The sequence below is a fragment of the Lepidochelys kempii genome, chromosome 11 (assembly GCF_965140265.1).
Source record: "Lepidochelys kempii isolate rLepKem1 chromosome 11, rLepKem1.hap2, whole genome shotgun sequence".
In the NCBI taxonomy this organism is placed as follows: domain Eukaryota; kingdom Metazoa; phylum Chordata; order Testudines; family Cheloniidae; genus Lepidochelys; species Lepidochelys kempii.
In genome coordinates, this window is record NC_133266.1 from 4,238,110 (window position 1) to 4,258,402 (window position 20,293).

At 43.0% G+C, this 20,293-nt stretch overlaps 1 protein-coding gene across 5 annotated transcripts in view; it reads right to left on the reverse strand.

The window, feature by feature from the left end:
• The window catches only part of SMARCAL1 (SNF2 related chromatin remodeling annealing helicase 1), a 63,465-nt gene that overhangs the window by 22,746 nt on the left and 20,426 nt on the right, over positions 1-20,293 (reverse strand). For 4 of the 5 annotated variants that reach the window (XM_073305002.1, XM_073304999.1, XM_073305000.1 and 1 more), the window contains exons 8-10: positions 20,007-20,165; positions 17,950-18,015; positions 7,626-7,766 (exon numbers count right to left, since the gene is read on the reverse strand). In XM_073305002.1, the coding sequence (XP_073161103.1) occupies positions 7,626-7,766; positions 17,950-18,015; positions 20,007-20,165 (366 nt within the window). The remainder of the gene's footprint in view (positions 1-7,625; positions 7,767-17,949; positions 18,016-20,006; positions 20,166-20,293) is intronic. The other variant, XM_073305003.1, reaches the window with a different exon arrangement.

Sequence of the window (20,293 nt, forward strand, 5' to 3'; positions counted from 1 at the left end):
CTTCTCCCAGTAGAAGCTACCACTATGCTTAGCATATCCTCCCAGATCTGGTGTACAGCAAGAAAAGAACAAGCTGTATTCCTAACATCAAGCTCATCTCTGCTAGAACCTTTGTCCTTTCACTCCCCCTCCCAATCTTGATCAGCATCGTTCACCATATAAAATGTAATTTAGGTTGTAGGATCCTCAGGGTAGGGTCCTGTCTATTTGTCTGTAAAGCTGCATGTACTCCCATTGCACTGTACTAAAACAACACACACCAACAATAATGTCAAATGCAATTCCCTGCCTCTCTGGGCGGGGGGTGTGGGTGTGAAGGTGAAAGAGTTAATGTTTGAGAAGTGATCTGAAGATGTAAAGCTCTCAGTGCAATCATCAGTATTTCTTCTCAGACTGGAGCATGGTGTATTTGGAAATGTGATTTTGAAGACGGCTTTGGATGTGCTTTCCTGAATGTCACACCATATTGTTCTCTTATCTGCTTCAGTGGAGAACAACTAAGTTGACAACCAACACCATTAAAATTGATATATTCTCCAACTAAAATGCCTCAGAACATTTTCCCTTTTTCAGGCTACATAAGCAAAGGGTTTTTTAAACTTACTTCAGGGCTTATAGTCTTTCATTCTGGGATCAGCCTTGGTGCCCTTCTTTGCATCATGTTAAATCGCTACAACATTTAATTTTACATAATGTGGTGACCAAAATTAAACAGAACATTGTAAATGGAATTTCAACAGAGAGTTGCTTTATCTCAGCAGAACTCCCATACAATTCTGCTCTGCTGTTCTAGCACTGGGGCGGATTTATTACAGGGACAGCGAGCAGAGACTTCTGTTGAAACGGATCACAAATGGAGCCATATTCTATTTGTTACTTATTTACTTTCAATTTAAAAAATATTGAAAGCTGTTTGTACAAAATCATGACTGTGATCAGCACCAATTCTCACTCTCGCCAGTGGTTTCTAGAGAGGAGCCAAGAAGTCAACTCAAGGTCTGAGTCCTTACCTTCAAGGTGCTCAGTAACCCAGGCCCAGCATCTCTAAAAGATCCTAAACCTCAGGAATGGAGGTCCACTCCAGCTTCCTCAGAGGCTGGTCTGTGAACGTAACAACATAGAACTTAAGAAAATAAGAATGGCTCTACTGGGTTAGGCCAAAGGTCCATCTAGCCCAGTATCCTGTCTTCCTACAGTGGCCAATGCCAGGTGCCCCAGAGGGAATGAACAGAACAGGTAATCATCAAGTGATCCATCCCCTGTCACCCATTCCCAGCTTCTGGCAAACAGAGGTTAGGGACACCATCCCTGCCCATCCTGGCCAATAGCCATTGATGGACCTGTCCTCCAGGAACATATCTAGTTATTTTTTGAACCCTGTTATAGTCTTGGCCTTCACAACATCCTTTGGCAAGGAGTTCCACAGGTTAACTGTGCGTTGTGTGAAGAAATATTTCCTTTTGTTTGTTTTAAACCTGCTGCCTATTAATTTCATTTGGTGACCCCTAGTTCTTATGTTAGGAGGAGTAAATAACACTTCCTTATTTACTTTCTCTACACCAGTCATGATTTTATAGACCTCTATCATATCCCCCCTTAATCATCTCTTTTCAAGCTGAAAAGTCCCAGTCTTATTAATCTCTCCTCATATGGCAGCCGTTCCATACCCCTAAACATTTCTGTTGCCCTTTTCTGAACCTTTTCCAATTCCAATATATCTTTTTTGAGATCGGTTGGCCACATCTGAACGCAGTATTCAAGATGTGGGCGTACCATGGATTTATATAGAGGCAATATGATAATTTTCTGTCTTATTATCTGACTATAACAAATTTATATTATAATTACTGTAGCATTCAAGAGCCCCAGTCATGGACCCCATTGTGCTGGGTGCTGTACAAACGGAATAGAAAGGTAGTCCCTGCCCCAAGGCGCTTACAAGCTAAGAAACTAAGGTCCATCACAAACCCCACATCTTCCGCCCCAAGTGTCAGGCACACTTCAACCTACCCTCTCTAAACACACACAGAGACTAGCATGTTTAAAAAAAACCCTACCAAAATAAAACACTCCACACACAATTCTCCCCCAGGTGGGTGGGGGTGTGTGTGAAGAGACGGAGAGAGAGAGAATGAACCACATATGACAGATGTAGGTTATATTGCTTACTGCATGACTGGAAGACACACAGATACTATGATGAGAGAAGAGGGGTATAAGATCTGGAATGGGATGGGATGGAATCAGGTGGGCCATAAACACTGAAGTCCTTTATGGCATCTGGAGGTGGATGATGCTGCTTCGGGTAGAAGAAAAGGATGCTGCCGTAATCATCACGCGTTACTACTGATCACATTGTACCTGCTCCGTTGACAGTTAGCCAATGAAGATGCCAGTGTTGCACAACTGATTTCAATGGTGTTACGTCGGCATCACACTGGAGTCACACAGTAGCAAATAAGGCCCCTTGACTATGTAACTTTATCGCTATATCATATCTATACATGAATTTTAATAACTAATCCTAGCAGTGAGTTCTGATGGGTCATTTCTAGAAAACTGAAAATTGAAAAAGTCATTCTAAAAAAATATAAAGTTAACATGAGAACATGATGGTAATATGTTTAATAGGACATGGTGTATAAAACTAGTCTATTAGTAGAATTATTAAAACATACTTTGATGTCTTCTACTGAAAGACAGAGGAAAAAATGAATACAAGTTTATTCTGCCGACACACACATCTGGCTTTGGGCCATAATATCCCAGAACAAATACATCAACTGTGAATTTCTTATCAAAGTGTTAAAGCATCTCACTCAAGTTAGTAAATTTATTACCGCATTAACAGAAGCTGCCAAACTCTTACAAATGCAGAGCACATGCTGATCTAGACATTATTTAATTTTTTTATTTGTTATTTGCCAACCTCAAACAGTTTGAAAAATGGCTTCACAGCCTCTACTTCAAGAAACTGAGTTGAGTTGAGCTTGTAAACAAAACAGATGACATTTCATTTGTTGCAGTTTTAAAAGCAGAGGTGCCAAGGAACTGGATCATAAACCAATAAAACTCTTGTTTTATATCTTTTCTTATTGCATCTGCCAGAGATTTGTAAGTTTCTGTCACGAAACTAAATCAATTCTTTTTAAATCCTGAATTGCCAGGATTTTATTTTAAATTAAATGGTTCAGGTTTGTCAATTTTTGTTTAATGTAACCATTACAACAGGGTTTATTAATAACAACTCATTTATATAGCACCTTCCATTCCAACGGGTTTCAAGATACTTTTCAAACTCTCTCTTGCTCCGTTTAATTCCACTCACCGCCACAGCCTAGCTGCCTCTGCGGTTTTAAGAAGCATCTGTTTCAACAGTGCACAGCAACGCCACACCAGCAGCTTAGGACCCCACCACTAGTAAACCCCCCCACCACTTCCAGTCGAAACTGAAAAGAGGAATTTTTAGGGAGGCAGAACAGTTACCAAAACTGGAATCTGGCCAGGACACCGGGCCAAAAGCCTTACTATTGCGAGGAATGCAAAGGAACCAAAAATGGCCAGGACCTTGGTTGAGTCAGCTAAAAAGGCCATACCTGCAGCATAGCATCCCCAGTGCTATACTGAGAGACTGGCTCCGTCCTGACCTGCAACATCTGGCTATTTTCCTTTGAGGTTTCTCATCCAAGTACTAACCAGGCCTGACCGTGCCGACCTTGTGAGGTCCAAAGAGCACGTACCGTAAGGGAGGCGTGGCCGCAGGCCATGTATTAAGTTCCACTCTCACAGACAAAACACGCCCATTAAAAGTAGGTCAAACTGATCTGTTCTTAATTTGCCCTACTGTGCTCTGGGATCAGAGCACACTGAAGAGAAGGGCCCCTTCTGGTCAGGCACACTGTTCAGGTTGAGGAGGGCAAGTCAGCTCAGAACTACCAAAATCCTGCATCCTCAGAGGCTTCCCTTCCCGATTGTAGGCTCTGCCTCCTCTCCTCAGCACCTTCAGAATTATTCTCACTACAGAGATTTACACCAAAGCCAGCCTGACACCAAGAGAAAACAACCAAACAATCAAAATCGCAATGTCATTTTATATCAGATCAACAAACTTCCCCCAGGTTTCCTGCCCTGTCCCCCACCATCTTCATGGACTACTTACGATCCTAACATGCAGAAATCTCATTCGGTTCCCTCACATCTCATCTACATTGCTTTCCAGTTACAAAGCGCCTCTTGTTCTTTGCAGAATGGCTGACTGAATTCTTTCTAGGCTCACTGCAGTCGCTGCTATCATTCACCAGCATTAACGACAGCACCACCTGTCTCAAGCGACCGGTCTAAAGGAGCAGCAATACTCAGCTGCCTAGTAAAAGTGGGTCTTTCACAATGAAACAAAATTGTAATGGAAACCTTGGGGATGCTTGGCAGCAGCCGTTTAAGACAGGGAGTTGAAATTAATGGTGACCCTTCCTGCTGGTTTTACTGTAGGTTGCAAGCTCATTTATACAGTGGTTCAAGCACTGACCTTTATGAGACCCAGTTTAATATTTTCCTGCCACTGAACTCCTAGCAGGTAGGTGAGGAGCTCTATTTTATTTCCTTCAACTCGGTTTTCTTTGTCCAACTCCATCTCCAACCTGAGATCCAAATGGCTTGTAGCTGAAGCAACAGTTGGTCATGTGGAACCCTACCCCAAAGGTCTATGGAACACCACACCACCATTCAGCCTTTCCACACTGCAGAAAGCCAGAGAGATTAGGCCACATCTTGTTTCCCCCCTGGCAGAGCTACTGACGCTGCTCAGAAAGGAAGAATTAAGGAGCTACATTAAAGATATTCTGAATGCATAGTGCCCCTCTGAATGAGCTCCACGTTGTAACCCGAGAACCCCTTAATGCCAAGAATATCCCAATTCTGATATGTATATTCTGGCTCACCAAAGACTGTCACATGAAGACTTAAATAAAAGCTGAGTTTACACTGGTCATTAATATTGTTGCAAACGGTATGTTCAGATACTACACTAGGGGTTATGTCACTATACTGAAAATACAGCTTGAAAGTCAAGGCAGAAGTGAAAAACAGATTTTCAGCCAGATAGGAGTAAGAAATGTGTCTCTCAGTCCAGATTTAAATTAAGTGTCATAAACTAACATGATGAATGCCCATTTACATACAAAGTCAGATATTAACAAAGAGATGTTACGTCAACAGGGAAGCAGCACACAGGAAAACCAAGCCACAGGTGGTTATCCTGTCTCGGAGGACAGAGAATGAACTTTGGGGGTATATGTAGATTGCAAAGAAAGCACCCCTCATCAATTAAATGGGCAGTGTGTTTACATTCACGAAAATGGGATCTGAGCTTACCTTGGTTGAAAAACACTGCAAAAGACTTTGGGTGAGAAACTTCTTCACACAGGAGGTTAACCTGATAGTTGAGTTTAGTCTCTAAAAAGATTTGTGCTATGATTTTGTTTTATATGTAGCCATTTGTTTCCAATATCCTCACTCATCTCCAGAATCTCTACACTTTGATAATGAACTTATTCTTGTTTTCACTAACAATATATTTCAGGGCTGTGGTGTTAAGTAAAGATGAATCTTACAAGCTAGTGTGTACACTGTTCCTTCTGGGACAGCAGACCTGGTATTTTTGAGGGTAGCCAGCATCAGGGGTGGATATCACAGGGGAATGATTCAAGGGTACTGGGGTGCACCTACTGTTAACCTACAAGGCAAAGGAAGGGTTCGCATAAGCCCAGGAGGAGAGTGCTTGAGTGGCTGAAAGGCTGGCAGTGTCAGGGAGCCGATGCCAAACTATCTCAAGAAAAAGACTGCCTCTCGCTAAAGGTAACAAGGTGACTCAGTCCTGGGTACCCCGAGAACCATCACACGTGTGTCGAGAGATCCTAGTGTGGCTGGGGAAATGGGAGGTTTCCATTCTCTGCCAGGTATGCTGCACTTTGCTAACACTACTGCAGGGATCTTACAGAAACCAGAGGCTAGGCCCGCTATCCTGACTCCCCATGTAGTGTGACCTTAAGTTAAATCAACAGTGTCAATACATTACCACTGAAGCCAATGGGCTAGTCAAGTGCAGGGCACTTGTGCATCCCTACTGGCACCAAGCTCTCCCCAAAGAGAGAGTAGGTGCTTTGATTATTAGACACATAGCTCTCAAATGTATGATCAGGATATGCGGACTCAGTAGCCACTTTGGATGGAATTCAGGTACAAAGCTCTCTGGTGAGGACCCACTAAGTGCTAGGTACTCCAAAGACTGACAAAATACCAAACCATGTAAAGCAAAACAAATATAGTTCATATTATGACTTATAGGGATGACATTTAGCACCCACACGGGTTATCTTCTACTGCTCCTGCAGCGGTTTGATCTCCACAAACCCTTATGGGAGGGAAGAAGCTATTATCTCCATTTTAGAGAAGCCACAGCACAGAAAAGTTAAGTGACTTGACCAGGGCTCCAGAGGGAATCCATGTAAAAGCCTGGATTAGAACTCAGGTGTTCCTGGCCCCTAGTCCTGTGTTCACGCCACTAAACCATGATTCTCTATACCAAGAGCTAAGTATTACAAATATATATTTTGGGGGAAGCAAAAAGTTAACATGAAAGATACGCTGGCATAGAAGACTCCTGTTGCTCAACTCAATTCACTTTCTTATTCTGCTTCAGGATTTAGCAGTGACATTGGCTCCTGTCTCTGCACCTACCAGACCAATTAAAAAAATCATCAGGGCCTGGTCATCTCATGAGCCAAAGAAATAACCAGGTTACTACAAAGACCAGCTCCACCAGCACACAGCAGCCCTGAACCTTATGCATCCAGGCACCAGAGAATTCCCCTTGTATAGCAAGTGGCATAGAGCTGCTGTAGCGGCTCCTACTCCACACCCCTCCTGGCTGCCAGCATGGCTGTGACTGATTGATCCATAGCTGCTATAATGGCCCTTGGGAGCCAGAGGCAGCTGGCATAAATTTAGGCAGCCTTTAGACTATTCTAATACATGCCAGGCCCCAGCCAGGCGGTCCCAAGATCAGGAGAGGGTGGAGCACAAAGGGGGCTTATAGTCTCCATTGCTCCCCTGCCTCTGGACTTTGCAAAAGCAGGGCTCCAGTGCTCAAACCATAAAGTTCCTCAGGCTGTTAAAAACTAGCATTAACATACATGGGACTAGAAATTGGTTTCCAGATGGTCAGCCCAAACCGGCAGCCGCTCATCACAGTCGGACACCACAGGGTCAGAGCCTCTCATATCAGACTTGCTTACTGCTGTGATGACTGATTTGCCTTTTGGTCTTTTAAGGCAGGGTCTCACTGAGGCAGATTTTAATTGAGTAGCTTTGCTTCCCCCCAGCCCAAGTACACAGTTTACACGCAGCACAAAATGCTTCACAGTATGAGAGCTTTCAAAACACTGCTGTGAGGAAGAGAAGAGACTCTTCCTAAAATTACAGGCAGAGGCTACACACAGCAGAAGCAGAAGTGGGGTGAGGGTCTCCACTTTGGCAAAGAAATAAGTAGCCTGCCAGATCTGTACAGCTGTTTGTGATCACATGAACATGCACTAGGCTAGCATCTCACAGATAATACACTCCAGTACCTTCTTGGCATCACAGTAGCGGAGTCCGAAGGAATGGAACTGAGGGAAGAAAGTTGGTCTGACAGCCGCAATCTGCGTATAAAGCTCCGCGGGGCGTGACACGGCAGGAGTTCCCGACAGCAAGATCACTCTTTTGGCAGCCTGCAAAAACAAAATTGAACACGATTGTTATACAGATAAAAACACAAGCAGAGTTTAGGAAATCACTTAAGCAGCTTCTGCGAACCATAAATCTCACCCACAAAACAAAGGTCAAGTGCAATTGTTCCAACTCTCCTAAGGAAGGAGTGCATCATCTTCAAAACACTCCTGGCCTTTGCTATGTCAAGATGGTCTGAGGACAAGGGCTTCCGATCTCCACAGCGGGGAGTACAACGCACTGTCAGCCCTGGTTTCAAAGGTAAAGGGAAGTCTATTTTTATTTCGGCACTTTGGCAACTGGCATTCGCCCCCATGCATGTTCAAATCTTATCCCGGGCTCAACACTCCCATCAGCATCAGATCTCACAGGAAGGCTTCACACACCTCTAAGGCGCATCCTCGCTTTCAGAATAAATTCTGTTGCAAGAAGCATGCCGCAACAAGCCATAAATATACTCTGTCCTGCACACACAAAAGTGAGGCAGGGGGACAAGAAAAGTTTCTGACTGAAAAAAAACAAAAAACAAAACTGTAAGAGGCAAATTATACTGCCTGATTCAGGGCTAGAAGAGGCCAACCTGCCAATCTTGGTGGCTCTATTAGCAGCCTGTTAGATGTCAAAACTTAATAGCTAATAAACAACAGTCATGCAGGAAAATTGCATGCAATAAATCAAATGGGAAAAGTCAGTACTTTAAAATAAAAAGATTCACAAAGGGAAGAGAAATTCTATTTTATAAACATAAAATCCTCAAGTTGCACTTTTGCCCTCTTACCTCCAATAACAGCTAATCCCCTTATTGCAAGAGAGCTATGAATTTCCACTGCTATAATTTCACAGACAATAGTTAAATTACACATGCCTTGCAATTTCCTGCATGCTTTAATGCAGGATCATTAAAATACAAAGAGATCCTTGAAAGACATCTATACTGAAAGCTCGTTCACACTGATATGAAAAAGAAAATGAAATTCTTTTATCGTTTCAGCGAGATCTACCAGTCGCCCAAATCTATTTACTGGACTGACTCATTCACTCGCTGACCAAGTCTGGAGGAAGAAGGGCTCACTTATCAGTTACCGGAAATTAATTCAGCAGTTCTTTGTCAGATATTTATAGGCTGAAGTCGAAGTAAGTGGGATTTTTTTCCCTTATTAGGCAGATCCGAGTGGGAGATGTGGTCACAGCTAAGGTCAGAAAAGTCTCACTAACATAAAAAGCAGGTTTTTAATAAAGTGAATAAACAGAAGGCCAGCCACCTCAATTGAGGGAGGGGGCACAGAGCACATCTGATTCAGTGGGACAACAAACGATAAAACAGAGACAGGAGTAGAGGTCAAAGGTTCAAAACGAGAGTACCAGTTGGTGACACTAAGTAAAGAACCCCTGACAAAGGAGTCAGTGGACGCACCCCAGAGGAACTCTGCCCAGAGAGCCAAAAGTAGGCCCCATACTCACAGAGAACCTCTCCGTTGAGCTTCCCTCTCCTGGACTGATGGATGACCAACTTGGCCAGTGCCAGCAGGAGGTTGACAAGGTCACGTGCAACCACACCCTAAGCAGGAGGTTCTGAAGGAGCTGAAAGAGGGGCTGCAACATGTCACACTGGGGGCAGGCATGGGCCAGGGTCTCCTAATCACTGCAGAAAGGGCAGGCATTGGGACATCCATGAACTGTGCCAGCCGTACGCCCGCGCTCACAGCTCCATGAAGGAACCACCAACTAAATATCCCCAGAAGACCGCGGTGAAGTAAAGGCTGGCCCGCTGGGGGTCCTTGCCCATGCCAGGTTGACACAGCTTTAGATAAAACGCCGCTCAGCATCTGGATCCTAACCTTCCAGACTGGCATTCTCCTCCCCACACTCTCTGTTGCTATTCTTGTAGCTCTGTCCTTGGGAAACTGTGCAAGGGAAGCCAGACTTGGTGCCTTGTTCATTGGGAACCTGCACCCTGTCCTGAAGCCCTTATCTATCCAAGAAGGTAGTCATAAGGCTTATAATAATAATATCTAGATCTTATCTAGCCTTTCATCGTTTAGTCTGCGGAAGAGAAAAATGAGGGGGGATTTGATAGCTGCTTTCAACTACCTGAAAGGGGGTTCCAAAGAGGATGGATCTAGACTGTTCTCAGTGGTAGCAGACGACAGAACGAGGAGTAATGGTCTCAAGTTGCAGTGGGGGAGGTTTAGGTTGGATATTAGGAAAAACTTTTTCCCTAGGAGGGTGGTGAAACAGTGGAATGCGTTACCTAGGGAGGTGGTGGAATCTCCTTCCTTAGAAGTTTTTAAGGTCAGGCTTGACAAAGCCCTGGCTGGGATGATTTAGTTGGGGATTGGTCCTGCTTTGAGCAGGGGGCTGGACTAGATGACCTCCTGAGGTCCCTTCCAACCCTGATATTCTGTTATCTGTAGATCTCAAAGTATTTTACAAAGGATGCCCCACACGTCATTAGAAGAGTTCCATAGGTTTGGCAACATTTCCAAAAGTTACTTCACCAGGACTAATTTATGAAGTGTTTCCCACCCTGCACCAGGTATTCAGCTTAGAGGTCAAAACACAGCACCCAACTGCTTCCAAGTGCACAAAGGGGGAGGTTATGCCACGAAGAACTAACTGAACATGCAAAGAGCCTCATTTGCATACAATGGTTCTCCGTGTGCTAAATGAATTTCACAGAATGAGCCCTGCCATACACTAACAGGCTGATACCTTTTCCCTTCATCAACGCTGGGGCTGGATGTACAGTTACTGAAGTCCCCAGTTCTTGCTTACTCTGTCCTCTTGAGCGGATTAACATATAAAGAATCTTATCCTGACGCAAATGAAGAATCTGATGACAATTTTAATGCAGAAGACAATCGCCTGAGAGAGATGAGACTTGTTGAAGGGGAAAGATACGGGCAGTGGCTGAAGCGGCTTTCGAGAATAGGTTTCTCTATTCCAATCAGACAGTTCTCTGGATTGTGCCTGGGTTGTATCAGGACTAGCCTGAAGTCAGAATCCCACAAATATAAATATTGCAAGTGATTTTTTTCCCCCTAGTACGTATAATTGATACCAAAATAAAGAGAATTTTTTTTTAATGGCAGTGGTTGAATTTGGCTGTGGTAGGATGGGAAGACGGGGGGCGGGTGGGGGGGAAATCACAAGCTCTTGAAACCAGAACCGAAGATCTAGCATAAGCCTGGAGGGCCAAAGTCTTCTGTGATTCCAAAACAAGGTTCTCTCTCTCTCGGCCCCTGAGATTGAAGGTTCCTGCAGACAGGAGTGTGATGATTTTTAATTTAATTTATTCTATCCCCATGGATTCAGAATGCCTATGGGAAAGGAGCTAGCTGTTCTCCACTGGAAAGAGGGCTTTTTTGCTCTCCATTACCTTCAAGTTTCAGCACTAGCTAATATACTCTGACCTATTTCTCTCTTCTAAACATTCCTTTTGAAATGAGCGCACACACAGATTACTGCAGTTACAGCTACATGTAGCTTCAGGACTTCCATAATACCCTATAGGCCCACCCCCAGCCTCTTTCTTCATGGTTTATAACTGATAAACAATGCATATACTATCAAATTGTCTAAAACTATGAAGATACAGGGGAAATGTACAACAGAGAGAAAACAAACTGCTGGGACAGACTGAAACTCCGCCACTTCGTCCACGGAGGATTCTCCTGAGGACCCCTGCTGAAAATGATTCCACTTCCTCCCAAAAGTCAAAATGTTACATGTTTTGTTCTTCTGTAATTGCATGTGATATCACAAGGCAGTGGGAACTGGGGAAGGTCTCAATGGAACATGAACGGGTTTCAGAAGCATCACGGTGTGTCATCAGTGAAGAACTCTGTTAGAGACTGAGAAATAAGACTTTAAAAAAATCGTATCTAGCCAAAGATTCCTATGGTGTAAAACGGATGTCTGCTTCCACTTCCTCCCTTGTAACCCTGATCCTGCAAAGTTGAGCACATGTGTAGCTTTACTCTCATGAATAGGCTCACTGATCTCACTCATGTGAGTAAGGTGGTGCACATTTTCAGATGTCTGCAAGATGGGGGCCTGTTTTGGTCCCCCCACTACAGAAGGGATGAGGACAAATTGGAGAGAGTCCAGCGGAGGGCAACGAAAATTATTAGAGGGCTGGAGTACATGATTTACGAGGAGAGGCTGTGGAAACTGGGCTTATTTAGTCTGCAGAAGAGACGCGTTAGGGGGGATTTGATAGCACCCTTCAACTACCTGAAGGGGGGTTCCAAAGAGGATGGAGCTAGGCTGTTCTCAGTGATGGCAGATGACAGAACAAGGAGCAATGGTCTCAAGTTGCAGTGGGGGAGGTCTAGGTTGGATATTAGGGGAAAACTATTTCACTAGGAGGGTGGTGAAGCACTGGAATAGGTTACCTAGGGAGGTGGTGGAATCTCCATCCATAGAGGTTTTTAAGACCCAGCTTGACAAAGCCTTGGCTGGGATGATTAAGTTGGGGTTGGTCCTGCTTTCAGGCGGGGATTGGACTAGATGACCTCCTGAGGTCTCCTCCAACCCTAATCTTCTATGATCCCCTGGGAAGCAAGTCTAAGGGGAAAACCAGTTGAAGAGAGCCGGCAATTTTTCAAAGAGACAGTATTAAGGGCACAAGAGCAAACTATCCCACTGCGTAGGAAAGACAGGAAGTCTGGCCAGAGACCACCCTGGCTTAACCAGGAGATCTTCAATTATCTGAAGCTCAAAAGAGAGTCCTACAAAAAGCGGAAACTAGGTCAAATTACAAAGGATGAATATAAACAAATAATACAAAGATGTGGGGACAAAATTAGAACGGTCAAGACACAAAATGAGATTAAACTAGCTAGAGACATAAAAGGTAACCAGAAAACATGCTAAGCAAGACGACAACAAAGGACAGGGTAGGCCTGTTACTCAAAGGGGTGCGGGGAAGAAACATAACAGAAAAGGTGGAAATGGCATAATTCTACATGACTTTTTTGTTTTAGTTTTCACCAAAAAGGTTAGTAGCAATTGGACGTCTAATATAGTGAATGACAGTGAAAATGAGGTAGGATTAGAGGCTAAAATAGGGAAAGAACAAGTTACTTAGACAAAATTACTTAGACAAGTTACATGTCTTCAAGTCACCAGGGCCTGATGAAAATCATCCTAGAATTCTCAAGGAGCTGATTGAGGAGATATCTGAGCCATTAGCAATTATCTTCGAAAAGTCATGGAAGATGGGAGAGATTCCAGAGAACTGGAAAAGGGCAAATATAGTGCCCATCTATAAACCCGCAGCATTACAGACCAGTCAGCTTAACTTCAGTACCCGGAAAGATAATGGAGCAAATAATTAAGCAATCAATTTGCAAACACCTAAAAGATAATAAGGTGAAAAGTAACAGTCAGCATGGATTTGTCAAGACTCAACCTAACAGCTTTCTTTGACAGGGTAACAAGCCTTGTGGATTGGGGGGTCGGGGAGAGAAAGCAGTAGATGTGGTATATCTTGACTTTAGTAAGGCTTTTGATACTGTCTCACATGACCTTCTCATAAACAAATTAGGGAAATGCAATCTAGATGGAGCAACTATAAGGTGGGTGCATATCTGGTTGACCTACCGTTCCCCGAGAGTAATTATCAGCAGTTCACAGTCAAGCTGGAAGGGAGTATCAAGTGGGGTCTTGCAGGTATCAGTTCTGGGTCCAGTTCTGTTCAATATCTTCATCAATGATTTAGATAATGGCATAGACTAGAGTACACTTATAAAGTTTGTGGACAATACCAAGCTGGGAGCAAGTGCTTTGGAGGATAGGATCAAAATGATCTGGACAAACTGGAGAAATGGTCTGAAGTAAATAGGATGAAATTCAATAAGGACAATGCAATATACTCCACTTAGGAAGGAACAAATCTGTTGCACACATACAAAATGGGAAATGACTGCTTAGGAAGGAATACTGCAGAAAGGGATATAGGGGGTCATACTGGATCACAAGCTAAATATGAGTCAACAGTGTAACATTGTTGCAAAAAAAGCAAATATCATTCTGGGATTTATTAAGAGGAATGTTGTCAGCAGGACATGAGAAGTAATTCTTTCGCTCTACTGCATGCTGATTAGGCCTCAACTGGAGTATTGTGTCCAGTTCTGGGTGCCATATTTCAGGAAATATGTAGCTAAATTGGAGAAAGTCCAGAGAAGAGCAACAAAAATGATTAAAAGTCTAGAAAACATGACCTATGAGGAAGATTGAAAAAAACTGGGTTTGTTTAGTCTAGAAAAGAGAAGATTGAGAGGGGACATAACAGTTTTCAAGTACATAAAAAGTTGTTAGAAGGAAGAGGGAGAAAAATTGTTCTATCCTCAGAGGTTAAGGAGGACAAGAAGCAATGGGCTTAAATTGCAACAAGGGAGGTTTAGACTGGACATTAGGAAAAACTTCATAACTGTCAGGGTGGTTAAGCACTGGAATAAACTGCCTGCGGAGGTTGTGGAATCTCCATCGCTGGAGATTTTTAAGAGCAGGTTAGACAAACACCTGTCAGGGATGGACTAGATAATACTTAGTCCTGCCATGAGTGCAGGTCCCTTCCAGTCCTACAATTCTGTGTATCCCGTTTGCTTAAAGTACTATATTAAAACGCAGTCTGCCCTCAGGGGCCTCAGGAGGCCCCCTTTCTTCAGCCAAACTGTGGGGAACAAAACCCTTCCCTACCCGGCACTTGATAGAGAAGCAGCAAAATTTGTCTTACATGACTCTGGTGTACAATACAGAAGACCAAGACACATAGTCATTTATATGAATGATTATTTCTCCCAATCCACAACAGTGAGACTTCAGTCACATGTTTTATATGTGGGTAGAGTGGAAAACTCCATACATCGCTGTCCTGTGCCAGCTCCATGGCAACGTTTACACCAGAGCAGAAAAAGATGAGTGATATGGAAAAAAATACCACTTTATGCTGAAAAATGATCAATGACCTCAAGATATTAAAGATTAAAACAAATCCACAGCGAAGCATTTCAGAAGCAGATATTCAGCCCTGTTGCTAGCAAGGTAATTTTCAAATTCATGCTAAGCTTAAATCTTTATTTATTTAATCTGATTATTGTGCAGTTTTGTCTAAACCACCGTAACAAATTTCTAAATTTTACTTGCCACTGTAATATGGAAGCTACAGCACCAGATTCTAGTACGCTAAAAAGGACTTATTAAATACCCATGGAAAGGACGCTATCAGCCTCAGAAACATTTCAATTTAAATCTGGCCGTAGCGGTTAAAGGCGTATAAATATTTATAGCAAATAAGAAGCAGAGATCACATTTCTTAGATGTTTTTTTCCCTCTCCCATAAATCAGCTGAAATCTAAGCATTCATGCTTTGGAAGATGTCCATCTACTTGTTATTCGAGAAAGTGGCTTAAACGCCCAGAATGAGATTCTGTGCTGCCTCTCCAAGAGGCACAGTGCGGAACTCACAGCCAAGGGAGCAAAGGCAGATTAGGCACTCCTGATCCTGAGGGGGCTAAAGAGGCCCACAGAATAAGTAAGGGATCATCTACACTTTGAGCTGGGAGTGAGGGCGATTCCCAGCTTGAGACATACCTGTGCTAGCTCTGAACTAGTGGGCTAAAAACAGAGTGGCGGGATGGGCTAGCTCTCTTAAGCACATGCTCATCCCAGATTATAGAAAGGTGCTCGTGGCAACTAGCCCCTCCTACCGCTGGCCACTAACTCTATTTTTAGCAACAACTCAATCAGAGGTAGTGTACAGGTATGTCTCCTCAAGCTGGTTTTCATCCCCGCAGCTCGAAATGTAGCCATAATCTGAGGTTTGCGGGGGTTGCTGATTTAAACCATGCCAGCATAGTTAAAGCAGCAAAAAACTTATGAGCAGACAAAGGCTTCAGACAGCTCTAGGGGCCTCTCTAAATTATAGCAGCATCCCAGGGCTTCCCATTGCCTCCACAGCACAGTGTCAGCAGCAGGGCTGCAATACACAGCATTCCCATATTCAGATCCTACACCAGGGCTTGAGAGACGGTGTCAGGACCCCTCTTCTGCAGTTCCTGCACCAGACTACTTCACACTGCTCTGATCCTTTCACATGGCCTAAACAGGCAGGAACAGAAGTGAGACCTTCACCCCAGGTCCCAAAACATTTAATAATAAATGTGTATTTATCTAACCCTTTTATCCAACAATCACAAAGCACTTTAAATATTTAGAATCCTGAGGTTTTGTTATATTTAGCAATTTTGGTGCTTATTTGATGCATATTAGGATTACAGCTGCAAAAAGATTAACATTTAACTAAAGACAACCTCACTTTTTTGTTCCTTTAAGTGAGAAAATATTTAATATTTGCACCATAAATCAAAAGACTAAAGCCTCAAAATGGCATTCACCTGGACATCGGATATAAAGTTTTTTTTCCCCATATTTTGGCCTCCATTTCCCTGCTTAATACCATTTTCAGTTGAAAGTTGAACACTACAAAAATCAATGTACCTTCAAAGGACTGAAATTTACAAGTTTGGAAATATCAGCTCTCCAATATGTGTGATCAGTGTAAAATTGTAAACTATAAATAGGTTAATAAAGGTCATGGGGCACTCTAAAAGGAGACCAATCTTTGGTTCTTTACCTTATTTGCAGGATGCATGATACAAGTTTTGAAAGCTGATCCTCACACAGTTCAAAATAGTTAAGACGACACTTTACTGGGAACTGAACCATCTGATGAAATCACAACACATCTGTAGTCCACCCAGGACTACATAACTGTAAGCCGCGACAGAACTCAAATCCATCCAACAGCACAGGGCCCTGTCACTTGAGCTAAAGGAGAATCTCCTTTAGTTGTAAGAGAATCAAGCGTGCTCTCTCTCACACACACTTAGTTGAGCAAGTCTGATGCTCCAACCAGCACAGGGGAGGGGTGTGCACACAGGAGTTGGCGTTGTCCTTTACATAGAAGTGCTACAACGGGAAAAGTGCCCTGGTTTACTTATTGCAGTTTGCACAGAAAGTTGCACCATGTGCTCAACTTCCAATTGAAGTCTCAAAACCAAAGGAAAACAGGATTTTGACCTTTTTTCCATCTACATATTCATGGAGAATAACATAATTAGAACAACAAGAAAAAACCTTCAGCATGCGAACATGTCATTACGAATCTCCAGAATACAAGGTTAGTCAACACTACAATCAGCAAAAAAGCAGCATAGGTCTCCTAAACCCACAGATGAATTCAACTACTGCCAACCACTGTTCATAGGAAAGATACTGAGCCCCTTCTCTACTGCAGACTACGAAGTGCCTTTGTTTCACAGGCACGGTGGTCTGTCATTGATGAGACAGCAGGCGCCAGGAATGCAACGCTGAGTGTAGGTTTGGTTCTACATACGTGGTACGTTAGGAAAACCTGAAATAGTTAAAAGGCTTTTTTAAAAAAAATCTGGTGTGTGCATGTATCTATTGGTATTCTATACTCTAGTAGTTCTCAACTTTTCTGAACAAATGTACCTGTTTGGCAAAAACTTGGGCTGTACCAGTCAGTTCCCACCACTTCTCCATTCAATTATATAAATTCTACCAGCAATGGAGCTTTGGCTGCTCCAAACACCAGTTGCACAAACAGATGGGAAGTAAGCAGTGTTGGGACATAGGGTCCTAGCACAAAGCCAGGGAAGAAGGAGCCTAGAATAAACAATATTGGAGTATAGAAGTACTTAAGAGCCCCAAGTTATTGCATGTAATAAATGTTAAGTGCTTACATGGTGCTTGCCTCATTAAATACACAGTACAGATGTTAATACATTCTTACTACACCCTGGGGATGAAATATTGTTATCCCCATTTTCCAGATGGGGAAACTGAGACAAGGCCACGAAGCAAGTCAGTAGTAATACTGGGATTAGAAATTGGGAACTCCTGAGCTTTTTCCATTAGACCCTGCTGCCAGTCATGTGCATGCACACATGCAGTTGAGATCTGGGGACAAATTCTGCTCTTAGTTACACTGGTATAAGCCCAAAGTAACTACCTTGGGATCAAAGAAGTTACTTGGATTTATCCTGCCCCTGTAACAGAACTTGGCTGTTGGTTCCTACGTCAGGTATACAAAAGCAATACCGCTAGGAGTCTCTAGGAGGAAGTTGATGAAAGCTTGGCATACAGAATACACACCTTAAGAAGAGGCATTGCAGCTCGGCATCGTGCAGTTTTTGTGTTTTTTAGGAAATGAGATTCATCCTGAAACAAAACAGGCAAGAAAATGAATAGAGCTAAGCCCTAAGTCATAGCTCAACTCTGGGATAAAGAACAAATTCCCAGCATCCCATGCTGCATAATACTTCAAGCCTATCATCCCCAGGCAGATTTCAGTCTCTGGGCTGGCCAACATCATATTCTGAATGTGAAACCATCATAAAGCGGGTAGGACTGCCTGCAAATTAACAGGAATGGGGGGAAAAACATTAAGACATGAATCATGAATGATCATAGTCAAGCAAGCAAGTGGAGAGAAGAAATGAAAAGAGGCAAAGAATTTCCACCACTGATCTTCATTTGCTACTGTGTGTCCTTTCTTTAAATGCAAAACTCATGGGGAGCCCCATGCAGTGCCTCCTCCCTAAAATGAAGGGGTTAATGAAAAGCATCCAGAAGTACGGAAATCTAATTAGGAACCAACTGTTTTGCTGTTAGGGCTCTCCAGGTGGATAATAACCTCCCGACTGAGACACATCACTCGCAGAATAGGCTACCTTTCCTTTGTTGTAGTTAGGCAGAACTTAAAGACGCTGAGGAAATTGGCACCCTCAAAGGGTACATTCTCATCTTGACGTGTGTGGATGAGTGAGCAGCCACGCGTAGAGAGGACGATACACCACTTAGCTTGCAAGGCACAGCCTTCACAGTCCTGGTTAGCAATAAGGTAATGTTATTATGACAGCAGAGGAGGACTAGAAATAAAAAAGCAGGGAGGCTAAACACTCAGTGGGGCCATTTTGATCCACAGGACATAGCCAGGATTTGAATCTGCACACACACATGCATAAATAAAATATCTGCCAATTTAGTGCAGATGAAAGGTACCGGACTGATTGCTCTAGAGTCAGAGATCCTCTATCCCCAGACAAGAAGTGACAATGTGAGTTTCCTCCATCCTGACACTATGTCTCAGCCTGGACCCTTACGAAATCAACAGAGGTGAGAGAAAAGTTCAGTCTCCAGCACCCAGTCTGTTCTCATCGTCTCTGCTGACACTGCCAACAACAGCAGTCATGATGCTGTTTGTGACAGAAACATTTGTTCACTGGAAACCAGGCTGAGAACACTTAATTTCACATAAGATAACAGACATCAAAGTGTAATGACTTTTTGGTTACTATTGATCTAAGCTGGATTTGAAGCAATGAGTTCTAAAAGGGTCCCATTAAACATACATATATATACATATATATACACACACACACTTATTTATTTTAATTAACTGGAATAGAGCTGAAGTCTACCTAAGGGTTTTCTATAATGGTTATCCTTATGGTATCTAAAAATTACAGATTATAGAGCCATCAATGAAAGTAAAGAGATCATAGAAATTGCACACACACAAAAAGCAAAACACACACTTGCAATGAAACAGTCCAACTGAAGCGTGTAGTGTCAACCTTGATTTTGATTATGCTGCATTTTGATGCTTTAGACCAGACTCTGAACATTATTTCAAGAGGGTTTTTTTGGTTTACTGGATACGCAGATAATGTCACCAATGGTAAAATTCTATGAAAACCAGTCAAAGGCATGGCCCTTCCTCAAAACACTTTCACTATGGCATTCTTTGGGCAAAACACAATCCCATTGATCTGCCAACAGAGCATTTCTGGAACTCTATTCTCCAGCTACAGGAAACATCTATCTTCCCCTTACAGTCAATGAGAGCTGCTCACATCCAGCAGGGAAGAATCAGGGTCTCAGGAGCTGGAGAGGAGGATAAGTAGTACAGAGCAGGGGAGCAGCAAACCTTATCTGAAAAGGTTTCAGGAACCCTCCCCATATATATCTACATGTACTAGTGACAGTTGGAGATTGCCCTGGAGCCAACACATGGTTGAATATAGAAGGATATACAACTTGCTGTGTAGAGCATCCAGTCACTACAAGAAATGCCTGTTAACAACCCAGGAGAATCCAGCATGTATGTGCCTCCTAATCCCATTTAAATAACTAGGGGTGCTACTTACAATAATGACAACTTGGAAAGTGTCTTTGAGCTGCTTATCCATCTTGCTGAGGAGGTCGAAACTGATTATGTTTATCAGTTTTGCTGACAGGTTGTCTTTGCCTGTCAGTATGACATTGGTGCCCTCTGGGCTCAGGGAGGGAAGCCACCTATGAAATGCCTGAGAAAGGAGAAGAAGTGATTAATAGGATGCTGAACATCTCTAGTTTCTTTCCTCTGAGGATCCCAAAGACCTTCTCAAGCTATAATGGAACCTCATAACCACATCTTTGGAAATAACCAGTTTGT